This window comes from Perognathus longimembris, chromosome 5, assembly GCF_023159225.1.
Source record: "Perognathus longimembris pacificus isolate PPM17 chromosome 5, ASM2315922v1, whole genome shotgun sequence".
NCBI lineage: Eukaryota > Metazoa > Chordata > Mammalia > Rodentia > Heteromyidae > Perognathus > Perognathus longimembris.
This window is the reverse complement of record NC_063165.1, coordinates 50,706,367-50,719,774: the sequence shown is the minus strand read 5'-3', so window position 1 is coordinate 50,719,774 and position 13,408 is coordinate 50,706,367. Positions and strand designations below refer to the sequence as shown.

At 45.1% G+C, this 13,408-nt stretch overlaps 1 protein-coding gene across 1 annotated transcript in view; it reads left to right on the top strand.

The window, feature by feature from the left end:
* The first annotated feature begins 912 nt into the window (after window positions 1-912).
* Window positions 913-13,408, top strand: part of Osbpl11 (oxysterol binding protein like 11) — a 65,762-nt gene continuing 53,266 nt past the window's right edge. The window contains exon 1 of the mRNA XM_048346808.1: window positions 913-1,424. Coding sequence (XP_048202765.1) covers window positions 1,243-1,424 — 182 coding nt within the window. The 5' untranslated portion in view covers window positions 913-1,242. The remainder of the gene's footprint in view (window positions 1,425-13,408) is intronic.

Below are 13,408 nucleotides of genomic sequence, written 5' to 3'. Positions count from 1 at the left end.
CTAGAGAAGAGTGGTTTAGCTTATTTGTTTATTTAATATTTATTTAGCAGTAGTAGGGTTTCAAGTCAAGGCATCCTGCTTGCTACATAAGGTGCTCTTACCCCCTGAGCCATGGCCTAAGTGTGTAAATTTGTGCTACTTTAAGCTTTCCTAAAATGCGTGGAATGGTTCCTCAAATGGAAGGGTAGGACCTGGCTACGAACGCCCAAGTCACACTCTTGGAGGCCAAAACTCAGTCTTCCTGTTCCTCCTTTCTCAGCAGTTCCTCGTGTTGGTCTCTCAGAGGCTTTCTTCTTCTCCGGCCAGCCCGGCGCCCCGCCCACTCGCCGAGGCCCCGCCCCCTTAGGGCCCGTTGCCCTCATCAAAGATGGCGCCGGACGCTTCGGCTTTGGGGGAAGTGAGCTCAGACTACTCCGGAAGGGAAGACAGGGGAGCGAGAGCGAGGGAGTGATCCTCTGTGGGGCTGTGGGTGGGGCGGTGGCCGCGGCTCTGGCGTTTACGTTTGGAACCGGAGAGAGCGGCTGGGCTGGGGGTTCGCCCGCTCCTGGAGGCCCCGCCGAGAAAGGCCAGGGGCAGCTGGAGGAGGTCTCCCTGAACTGCTCGCTGACGACCGGAGGACAGGTGGCCCGGCGGCCCGCCCCCGCGTTCCCGGCTCGGCCCAGCCGGGCCCCGAGCTCCGCGCGCCGGCTCAGGCCCCGGCCCTGCCCCGGGTTCCGCGCGCAGGGCTCCGCGCACCGGCCCCGGCCGGGTCTCGGGCTGCGGCGGGAACCGCCGAGCGGGGTGGACGGGGCCTCCGTTGTGGGGCCGTCGGGGAAGAGCTAGCCCCGAGGTCAGGCCGCGGCCCCGTCCCTCGCCAGCCTCCCTGGCCGGAGAACCCTCCGCCTCCTCCTCGTCCCGGGTTCCCCCGGTGGGTACGTCGCCAGACTCTGGAGCTGGGTGATTTTCCCCCTTTTTGTTCGCCTCGCTTTTGCCGAGAGGGCGGTCGCTCCCTCCCTCTCCGAAGGCTATCCGCCCTCCCCGCCGCCCTAGCCCGCTTCAAAGTTTGGACTCCCGCGGGCATGCTCCGTCCCGGGACCGCTGGCGCGTCTCGCTGCAGCCGCCGCGGGTTCATGTAGAGTGACCGCCACCAGAGTGCCGAGGAGGAGAAGAAAAGGGCGAGAGCCCCCTGCCCCCTTTTCCCCGAACGCCCCCACAGAACTCTTCTCCCCCGCGCCCCGAGGGCGCGGCCACCCGGGAGTTAGGATGCAGGGGAGTGAACCGGTGTCCACCATGAAAGTGTCGGAGAGCGAAGGGAAGCTGGAGGGCCTGGCCTCGGCCGTGACTCCCAACAAGAACAGCAGCAACAGCAGCTGCGCGGGCGGAGGCAGCGGCAGCAGCAGTAGCAGCAGCAGCCGCGGCGGCAGTGCGAAAGGCTGGCAGTACAGGTGAGGGTCCTGCTCGCAGCCGGTGTCCTCGGCTCGGGAGTTCAACTTGCTATTTTGCGGAGTCTGCGTCCCGAAGCAGCTGATAATGTCTCTTCTGAACTCGCGACTTTTTTTCTGAGCAAGATTCGCTTCATAAATTCATTCAACAGGTACCCATTGAGGTTTATTGAGGAATATAGAAATGGATCCCTGGACTTCTACAGTCCAAGAGCTAATTCTTGCTCTGATTTAATTCTGTACCCACGTCTCTCTTTCTCTTTTTGTTTTTTTTAGGTCCCAGACGGGACTCGAACTGAGCATCTGCCACATTTGCTTATTGGCTAGCGATCTATCAACTGAGCCACACCTCCAACCCCAAGGGTTGGTTCTTTTCTGTCTCTCCTTTTTCTTTCCCCCTGTACCCACTTCTGCTTTTACCTGTGTTGTAATTTGTTTACTAGCCTGACTGTAAGGACGGGAACTGTTTAACTCAGCCCTTCTTGAGCCTAGCAAATAATAGATGCTCAAAACTTCATTTGTCCTCATGATTGGCGTTATTGATCAGAAAAGATGCTTGCCCTCTGGGTGTTTGTGACTTAGAAAGACTAATGGACATAACTCACTTAACTACTTGAGCAAAGCAAAATAGAGTACCTGCCTCTGGTACTCTTAACCTGATGCTGTACATCTTTATGTTTGAGTTGCTGGCCACTGAAATGCTTCTGTCTGGACAAAGTCTACATTTCTTTCCTCTTTTTTTCTCTCTTTTCTTTTCTTTTTTTGGCCACTTGTGGGATTTGACTGTCCCTGAGCCTCCCAAGGCTAGCAATTGTATTTGAAACTCAAAAGAGGTTAAAGCCAAGATTTTGTGGACGATATGTATTTATCATAGATAACATACATACATGTGAAATATGCATGGCTCTACTAACAGGATGAAACAAAGAGAGGATAACAAATTGGTAAGTTACTATAGGACAGAAATACATTTGGTTGCTGTGAGCTATGGAGACTCACATTTTTTGCTGGTGGTGGTGCTGGAGATTGAACTCATACTTCACATGTACTAGGCAAGTGATCTGTCACTGTGCTGTAGCCCCAGGAAGTCAGCAGTGTCCTCTTCCTCTCCTCCCTCTCTGCACAAGACTCATCATAAAATCAGTTTGTTTTGTAGGGATATTTTGACATGATTTAAGCAAGGTAAAAATAAACTTCGGGTAATAAAAGATCAGTCTTCTGATTTTTTTTTCTCTTTTGTATGTGACAGTATAGGGGCTTGAACTTAGGGTACTCCCTGCCCTTAAGCTTTTTCTGCTCCAGGCTGGCATTCTACTTCTTGAGCAACAACTCCACTTCGGGCTTTTTGCTAGTTAATTGGAGATAAGAGTCTCACAGACTTTGCTGTCCCAGCTTTCAAATGGGATTCTCAGATCTCAGCCTTCTGAGTAGCTAGGATTGCAAGGCATGCATGAGCAGCCAGTGTCCAGCAATCTTCTGCTAGTCTTAATTATAAAACCCAGCCTGAATTAAAGTACAGAATGGAACTCTTAGCGCTGAGCATAGTTGTCATAAAGCCTGTGCTCTTTCTTTACTTTTCTAATTTAATGCTATGATAAGGAATTAAGCATTTTGTAATTTTCAAACCAGAATTGTCAGTATCACAAATGCAAAAGTTATCAGGGGAAGTATAACAGGAACTGGCAATTGGCAGTGTAAGACACCGAAAGATTGGAAAAAATGCAGACTCAGTCGCATTACTTCCTTGTACAGAAACCAGAGTCCCATGACCATCTTCCAGGAACACCCACAGAGTTAAGGTCCATAGAGAATGGTGAACAATCTCAGAGATAGCAGCTAAAATTAAAAAACAACAAAATGTGTGCCAGGAAAATCCATTCTTGAAGAATTTCATCCCAAGGATGACATGAACATGATATTAATGCATTTATTCCTGATAAGCATTTTTATTTTAATCTGGCTTGCCTAGGACTAATGCTTTTTTTGTTTTTTTGCCTAGCTCTGAAACTAATTTTATCCCTTTGCCTTTAGGCCATTAAGCTGTTTTCCTCATTGTTCTGAATTGGTCCTCCCCCTGCTCAGCCTGGACACTATAAAAACAAAAAGAAAAGAAAACAACAACAAACAAGAGTTAGCAAATCCACCTAACCTTTCCTCTTGAAAGCAGTCACATTTATGCCTCTCTCTTGCAATCCTAGGCAGTTTGCTCTGTGTTTACAAAGGACAGTGCATGCTCTTTGGTTTTCTTCCAGCACACTTCCCTGTGAGAGTAAGCTGTTTGAATTCTTTTCTTGACTTTGCATGCTTGCTGGTAGTGCCATACATTGAAGTCAGGCCTCACAAATGCTAGGCAAGTATTGTATAGATAGTCATTTTTATTAACTTTTTTTGAACAGCATTTCCCCTTGATCTTTTCTGTTCCTTTCTCAGTTTCCCTCACTGTCTTTTTTCCTCTTGAGGCTAGCTTCTTCAGCCTATTCTTTTTTTTTTTTTTTGGCCAGTCCTGGGCCTTGGACTCAGGGCCTGAGCACTGTCCCTGGCTTCTTCCCGCTCAAGGCTAGCACTCTGCCACTTGAGCCACAGCGCCACTTCTGGCCGTTTTCTGTATATGTGGTGCTGGGGAATCGAACCTAGGGCCTCGTGTATCCGAGGCAGGCACTCTTGCCACTAGGCTATATCCCCAGCCCCTCTTCAGCCTATTCTTATAGCCTAGGCTGGCCTCTAACTTGAGGCCCTCCTACTTCAGCCTCCCACTTGTTGCCAAGAACAGTTCTGTGTTACCACACCTGGCTCATCTTTGTTTATTTAGCTTAGAGATAATGTCAAAACCAGAACTCCCTATTTTTACTTTCACTTCTAAATTATGAAAAGTTATTTTAATTTTTTCTCATTCTGGGTTTGAACTCAGGGCCTGGGCCCTGTCTCTGAACTTTTTTTTCTTAGCTCAAGGCTGGTGCTCTACTGCTTGAATTACAGCTTCACTTTTGGCTTTTTGGTGGTTAGTTGGAGATAAGAGTTTCACAGGCTTTCCTACCCAGGCTGGCTTTGAATTACAATCTTTAGATCTCAGCTTTTGGAGTAGCTAGGATTATAGGTGTGAACCACCCACCAATGCCTGGCCTATAAAAATTTTTATTTGTTGTTGTTGATGGTGGTGGTAGTGGTCATGGGGCTTGAACTGTGGCTTGGGCACTATTCCTGAGCTCCTTTTTGCTCAAGGCTAGCACTCTACCACTTTGAGCCACAGCACCACTTCCAGTTTTTGAGTGGTTAATTGGAAATGAGAGTTCTCATGACTAATAGCTAGAGGCCTACCACTTTGTGGCCACAGAACCTCTCCACAGAGCCTCTTAGAACGTGGCAGCTTATTAGATCAAAGACAGAAAACGAGCAAGCTCTAAGCAGGGTGCATTGGTTCGTGCCTATAATACCAGCTTAGTGAAGATCAGGAGGCTTGTGGTTAAAGACTAACTCAGGCCAGGCACTGGTGGCTCATGCCTATAAACCTAGCTACATAAGAGGCTGAGATAGGATCATGGTTCAAAGCCAGCCTGGGCAGGAAAGTCCATGACACTCTTATCTCCAATTAACTGCTGGGGGGGGGATCTTTAAGTGGCGGTGCTGTGGCTCAAGTGGTAGAGTGCTAGCCTTGAGCAAAAGAACCTCAGGGACAGTGCCCAGGCCCCGAGTTCAAGCTCTAGGACTGGCTAATAATAATAATATTATGGTGGTCCAGGCCAGCCAGGGCTAAAAGTTGACACCCTATCCCCAAAATAAGTACAAAAGCAAAAAAGGATTGTGGAGGTGGCTCCAGTAGTGGAGCATCTGCCAGGCAAGAGCAAGGCCCTTTTTTCAAACCCCCTAGTATGAGAGAGAGGGGCAGAGAGGAGGGAGAGAGAGAGAGAGTGAGAGAGAGCTGGAGGGAAATGAAAAGTACAGTCTTAACATAAATGTGGAAGTGAAGTCACATCACTTTTCGCTGACTGTTGGAAGGCAGTCCTTCCCAGAATGTGACTTACCAGCAGTAGGAATTACTGGGAACCATACCAGAACACATCTGTTAGACTTGTTGGTAACATAATGTAGCATAAATTATCATCTATCGAGAAATTTCTGAAACAGATTGAGACTTCGTTTGGTTTGATAAAACACATTTGGTATGATTTGGTTATTAGTGAATAAGGCTTCTAGCTTTCAGGAGATCCATTGGAGCGACCTCTGAGCAGAGGTAATGGCTGCCCTTTGTTCCATACTATTTTTCAAGAATGTTTATATAGTAGACAGCTTCAGAAGATATAGTGACTCTCTTCCAAACATAGATCAGGTATATTTGCCACCTGTAAAGATAATGTCTCCCTCTGTCGTCGACAGGCTTACTTCTTGTTAAAAGATTTGGGTTCCTAGGCTGAGCTTGTGGTGGTTCCTCTTCTGTAACAGAGTCCACCACACACACAGCTATCGCCTGCTCCTCTGGGTGGCCTTGTGTGGGGGACTGAAAATCTGTACTGCTACTGCACTGAGTTCTGAGTATTGAAGATTCTCATTTCTGATTTCTTTTTTTTTTTTTTTTTTTTTTTGCCAGTCCTGGGCCTTGAACTTAGGGCCTGAGCACTGTCCCTGGCTTCCTTTTGCTCAAGGCTAGCACTCTACCACTTGAGCCACAGCACCACTTCTGGCCATTTTCTGTATATGTGGTGCTAGGGAATTGAACCCAGGGCTTCATGTATATGAGGCAAGCACTCTTGCCACTAGGCAATATCCCCAGCCCCGAAGATTCTCATTTCTGACTCAGGAATCTCCTATGTTTTGCTACCATCTATGACATGACAGGCTTATTTGGTAACTTGCAAGCAGGGTAAATCTCAGATCATTTATAGTTTCTGACAAAAATAACCTATAATAATTACTATTATAGGTATTGCTAAGCACACACTGTATTGCTGAGCTATACTTTAACTAATTAACTACTTTTCTCTATACTTTTTGGTTGTTTTGTGGTGCTGGGGATCGCAGCCAGGACCTCATGAATGTGAGGCAAGCACTGTACCTCTGAGCTATACCCCATCCAATCCAGTAATTGATTTTTTTTTCTTTTTTTGCCAGTCCCGGGGCTTGAACTCAGGGCCTGAGTACTGTCCCTGGCTTCTTTTTGCTCTAGGATAGCACTCTACTACTTGAGCCACAGGGACCCTTCTGGCTTTTTCTTATATATGTGGTGCTGAGAAATTGAACTCAGGGCTTCATTCATGCTAGGCAAGCACTCTTACCACTAGGCCCTATTCCTAGCCCCCAGTAATTGATTTTTAAAATAGAAGTAGAATTGCTAAGCCTGTTGAATCCCATTATTCTTATTAAAAAGTATCAGGCTGGGGGCTGGGGATATAGCCTAGTGGCAAGAGTGCCTGCCTCGGATACATGAGGCCCTAGGTTCGATTCCTCAGCACCACATATACAGAAAACGGCCAGAAGCGGCGCTGTGGCTCAAGTGGCAGAGTGCTAGCCTTGAGCAGGAAGAAGCCAGGGACAGTGCTCAGGCCCTGAGTCCAAGGCCCAGGACTGGCCAAAAAAAAAAAAAGTATCAGGCTGGGCTGGGGGTATGGCCTAGTGGCAAGAGTGCTTGTCTTGTATACATGAGGCCCTGGATTCGATTCCCCAGCACCACATATACAGAAAATGGCCAGAAGTGGCGCTGTGGCTCAAGTGGCAGAGTTGCTAGCCTTGAGCAAAAAGAAGCCAGGGACAGTGCTCAGGCCCTGAGTCTAAGCCCCAGGACTGGCCAAAAAAAAAAAAAAAAAGTATCAGGCTTGCAAGAGAAGGGACTTAGAAAACTGATCTAGAAAATAAGCCCTTTGCTTTGTTGATTTTCAGGAGTGGGAGAGAACCAATATTTGTAAAGCACTTACCATGTTGAAATATTCTCCAACATCTCTCTGATTATTTCCTCATTACATATCTGCAAAATAGATTTTTTTTTTTTTTTTGGCCAGTCGTGGGCCTTGGACTCAGGGCCTGAGCACTGTCCCTGGCTTCTTCCCGCTCAAGGCTAGCACTCTGCCACTTGAGCCACAGCGCCGCTTCTGGCCGTTTTCTGTATATGTGGTGCTGGGGAATCGAACCTAGGGCCTCGTGTATCCGAGGCAGGCACTCTTGCCACTAGGCTATATCCCCAGCCCCCAAAATAGATCTTTTGATCTTCATCTGCAGTTGAGGAAACTTAAGAGTTAGACTATCGTCTGTCCAAAGTCACCAGGAATTCACATCTTTCCTGTGTGTGGTAAGCCCAGGCTCTTTCCCTCACCATAAATAGCTCCCTGCTATACCAAGTAAAGATGTCTTCTGTTCCACCCTCATTCAGGCTCTGTGGTCAGGTAACTAGTTAGTTATCTGTGAAAATTGGGGAATACTTACACTTTCTTTCCGCTTCCTCCCCGTCCCCGCTTTTTGGCTGTTACTTGACAGATGTGCTTCTCAAACTTGGTGAAGTATCTCTAAATATCCTTGGGGGTCTACCTTGGGGCTTAAGGTGGTCCCTGATAAAACATTTTGGAGGAGTTTTCTGTATTATCTTCAAAATCCAAGGATTTTATAGCTTATTCTGTAATAGATCTGACTTTTGAGATGTCAACACCAGTTGAGATAGGAGACATACAACTTCATGCAAGTCACAAATTGTTGTTTTTCTTTTTTCCCTTTGTTTTATTTTGCCAGCCCTGGGGCTTGAACTCTGGGCCTGGGTGCTGCCCCTGAGCTTCTTTTGCTCAGGGTCAACACTCTTCCACTTGAGCCACAGTGCTACTTCCAGCTTTTTTGAGTAGTTTATTGGAGATAAGAGTACTCATGGAGGGCTGGGGATATGGCATAGTGGCAGAAGTGCTTGTCTGGTATACATGAGGCCCTGGGTTCAATTCCCCAGCACCACCCAGCGCCAGAAGGGGCGCTGTGGCTCAAGTGGCAGAGTGCTAGCCTTGAGCAAAAAGAAGCCAGGGACAGTGCTCAGGCCCTGAGTCCAAGGCCCAGGACTGCCCCCCCCCCAAAAAAAAAAAAAAAAGAGTCTCATGGAATTTCCTGCCTGGGCTGGATTTGACCAGCGATCCTCAGATCTCAGCCTCTTGAGTAACTAGGATTACAGGTGAGAGATGCCAGTGCCCAGCTATTACTTTTATTTCTTAGTGTGATAAAATATATATAATATGATATTTACTATCTTATCCATTTTTTTATACCAGTACTATTACTTAATCAGTGCCCTATACTTTTGCTTAGCTTGCTTGTTTGGCTGGTGTTATACACTGAGCTACACCTCTAGTCTGGCTTTTGCTGATTAATTGGAGATTTAATCTTGCAGACTTCTGCCTGAGCAGGCTTCAAACCATGGTCCTCCAGGTCTCAGCTACCTGAGTAGCTAGGATTGCAGACATGAAGTACTGGCACCTGGCTTCATTTTATCCATTTGTAAATGTACAGTCTTCTAATGGCATTAAGTAATATTAATGATATTGTACAACTGTCATTGTTCATCTCAGAACTTTTCATCCCAAGGGAAACTTTCTGTCCATTAAACAATATCTTCCCTTATTATCCTGCTCCCTGCCCCCTGACAACTAATATTCTGTCTTCTATCTCTATGGATTAGACTGTCTTAAGTACTTCATATACATGGAATCATATAATATTTTACATTTTGTGTCTGGCTTATTTTACTTAGACCAGTGTTTTCAAGGTTTTCTAGTACTCTCGTAAAATACTTGAGACAAAAGGTTTGAGAGAGACAGGGAAGGAGTGACATATCCAAAACATTGTTACATAACTGTAACTCCTTTTTATACCCCCTTTATAATAACAATAAAAGAATTTTTTAAGAGAAAAAGTTTACTTGGTGCACAGTTTTAGAGATTCCATTCCAAGATGAAGATTGGTAGTCTTGGGTCTCTGATGAGGTTATTGTTTTGGTAAGAGTGGGCAACAGAGCAAAAAATATACACTAGGAAGCAGAAAGAAAAAGAGGACTCTAGTCCTGCAGTTCCCTTTGAGGGCCTACTTCCAGTGACCCAAGACTTTCTGTAAGGCTCTGCAGCCTAAGGTCCACAACACCTGCTAGTAGCACTGCTCTGGGGATCAAACCCAAGGTGCAGGTGCACCTTTGAGGGACAGTCAGCATCCAGATTATAGAACCATGTTATTACATTACCAGCTGCATGTACGTAGAGAGCACATGCCTTTAGCAGGATTCAGAATATACTACATAGACTTTTGGGGTGTTTCTACCTTAAAATTTTATGAATAATGTTCCATGATGTTGGTGTTCAGATACCTGTTTTTCTTTTGTTATTGTTTTGGTTTTTTTGTTTTTGTGCTGGTCCAGAGGCTTAACCTCAGGACTTAGATGCTGTTCCTTAGGTTTTTAAGCCCAAGTTTGGTGTTCTACCACTTGAGCCACAAGTCTACTTCCACCTTTTGGTGGGGGGGGGGGGGAAAGGCAGTGTTAATTGGAAGCGTCTCAAGACTTTCTTTTCCCAGGCTAGATTTGAACTCCAGTCCTGGATATGACCTAGTGGCAAGAGTGCTTGCCTCGTATACATGAGGCCCTGGGTTCAATTCCCCAGCACCACATATACAGAAAATGGCCAGAAGTGGCGCTGTGGCTCAAGTGGCAGAGTGCTAGCCTTGAGCAAAAAGAAGCCAGGGACAGTGCTCAGGCCCTGAGTCCAAGCCCCAGGACTGGCCAAAAAAAAAAAAGACTTGAACTCCAGTCCTTAGATCTCAGCCTCTTGAGTAGCTAGGATTACAGATATAAGACACTTGTGCCTGGCTTCCACAGGCTACTGTTGTTTTGGGGCATGTTCTCTATGTTACCAGGGATGGCCTTCAGCTTGTGGTTCCAACTGATCTTTCCTTTCTCTCAGCCTTATGAGTGCTTGGAACTACAGGCATTTACCACCATACCTGCCTAATTCTATTCATCAGTGTAAATATCTCTGTACCTGGGCTGTTCCACCTATTCAGTTTAATTGGATAGGTTTTTAAATGTTTCAGTCGGTTATAAAAACAATATAACATTTAAAATGGAAATTGTGAAACAGTGAAGGGAACAAGATAAAACCACTAATAATTCTTCCATCCAGTGATACCATGATTACTATCTTATGTATATACTATGTAAACTTTTGTACTAGGCAGTTTCAATGATCATAATAAGTACTTTCGAATGGTGTTAAAAACTTATAAACATTTTAACTGGTGAATGCTGTTTCATTGAGTTGGTTTCTTCTCTCTGTTCACCCTCTCTCCCTTCACTGTAAGTAGTGCTGCAGTGTGCATAGTTAACCTTTGTCTACATTTCTCATTTTTCACTTTAGATGGGCTACTTAGAAGTGAAGTTATTGAGCCAAAGAGTGTTAACATTTTTGTGTTGTATGGTATTTGAACTTGGCCTGTATTTGCTTGGCAGAACCTCTACCATTTGAACCACACTTTCAGCTGGAAAAATAGATTCAATGCTAAGCTTCTTTGAAGGGCACATTTTGATGTATAGCTTGGCTAGTACCTCATTTTTAGTGACTACAGCTTGCATAAATTTCTATCTGCAAAATTAAAATTGTTAGTGATGCTAGCCTTTTGCCAGCTTGCATTCATGTGTTTCTAATGCCAAAAAAAGGACAAGTTGGTGTTACTGACATTACTATTAGTCATTATTATTGTCCTATAACGGATGAAGTGGAAACAAGGTAGAGTATAATTTTTTTTTTTCAAAATGTAACTATGGCTGTGCTGAGTATTTTTGTCATTCACAGTTTGGGTGATCTTGGGAGCATTTTCAGACATCAGTAGAAAATTATTCTAGCAAGTACTTATTTGTCAAATGTATAATGCTTGGTTTGTTTTGGCTTTAAGGTAGTTGTATGAGTTATGGGTTTTTTGTTTGGTTGGTTTTTTGCCAGTTCTGGGGCTTGAACTCAGTGCCTGGGCAGTGTCCCTGAGCTTCTTTTTTTTTTTTTTTTTGGCCAGTCCTGGGCCTTGGACTCAGGGCCTGAGCACTGTCCCTGGCTTCCTTTTGCTCAAGGCCAGCACTCTGCCACTTGAGCCACAGTGCCACTTCTGGCCGTTTTCTGTATATGTGGTGCTGGGGAATCGAACCCAGGGCCTCATGTATACGAGGCAAGCTCTCTTGCCACTAGGCCATATCCCCAGCCCCCCTGAGCTTCTTTTGATCAAGGTAGTACTCTGCCATTTGAGCCACAGCCCCACTTTTGGCTTTTTCTGTTTATGTGGTGCTGAGGAATCAAACTGAGGGCTTCATGCATGCTAGGCAAGCACTCTACCAGTAATCCACACGCGTAGCCCCTAGTCATGGTTCTTTAGAGGACTAGGGCCCCATGGATCTGTCTGTCTGTCTGTCTGTCCATCTGTTTATCTAAATTGAGGTTATGAGGAGTTGGGTCATGTGATTTTGCAGGTTGAGAAATCTCAAAGCTCAGTTATCTATAAACTGGAGACTGAGCAAAGCTTGGCCACACATTTTCTGTCAGTTTGAAGACCTAGTACCCAGAGAAGCTTGGGTTTAAATTCCAATTGTAGGCCAGAAGTCCAGAGTTCCAGTGTTCCTGTCTCTGCTTTTGTCCACTGGCTCAAATGCTATTCCTATCCTGAACAGTACATTCACAGAAATAGTATTTAATTTGGGCAACCCGTGGCCAAGGCAGGTTGACACATAGAGTCAACCATCCTAGTATCTGATTTTACCTGGGCACTGGAGTCCACCTGTCTTTCTTCTAAATCTTCAGCTTCCTTCTCTTTCCCCTCTCTTTGTTTCTGTCTGTCTGCCTCTCTCTCTTTCCTCTTTTCCTTCCAATTAGGCATTTGGATATCCTTCCAGCCTTTCTCCAGTCACTGCTGCTTGACTCCCACTCTCATCATTTCACTCAATTGTTACCTCCTGGTTATGAAATCTGATAGTTCAGTGTTGATCTTATTTATCTAAGTACACTGAACATTTCTGGCCACAAAGGCCACCAACTGAAACATTCTCTTTGGTTTCTGTCTTCCTATATCATCCTAATTTTCTTCCTTTTATTTCTCTACTCCCGGCCTTCTCTCTTCTCACCCTTAAAACTTTTCCGTAGGGTCTTAGACCATGTTCCAGCTCTGTACTATTGTTCTTATGGGTCCATCTTATTAGCTACCATATGTGCTAGTAAAAACATGTGTTGTCTGAATCTGTGTTGATAACTGAAATTTGGATCTCCAGCCCAAATCATGCTGCCCTTACAGCATATCTTTCTGCATGTATCCTGCAAATAACTAATATCCATGTTAGAACAAATGCAAAGCTTCCTTTCTGGCTTTGTTTTAGCAAAGGCAGCTGTTGCAGCTGGAATTGAGGTGATGTCCATGTCTTTCCTTCCTCTTCCATTCTACTTCAGTCTCTCAGGCACCAAGTCTGGTCACCTATGCTCCATGTCACTACTGAGGCCTCTGTGTGTTTAATGAAACACCTTTTTTGTTTGTGTGGCAGCCAAAATACAATTCTGTTGTACCTTTTTATGGAAAATAGCAAGGACCATGGTTAACTGTCTTTTACTTGGGGAGATGCATTTTTAAATATGATTATAGATTTCAGATGGAGAGATATTGCCGTTCCCCCCCATATTTTTAGTGGATTTTCAGAATGCTTTGTACTTAGTAGGCATAATTAGGCTTAGGTGAAAGAATCTGAAGCTGCTTAAAAAGGAGCTTAAATTTAAAAACTTATATATATCTTAAGTCTCATAAAGGTTAAGAAATAAATACGCTTGCCAGTTGTGTCAGTGATCACAGTACTCAGGAGGCTAAAGTAGAGGATCACTAGCTTGAGGCCAACCTGGACTTCATAGAGAGGCATTGTCTCAAAACAAAGAGAAATAGTGTTGTCCTAATGGAGACTTGGAAGTTGAAACAGTTAAGATGGGTGGGAGAAATGAATGTCAGAAAGTAAACTAGGTAATAATACA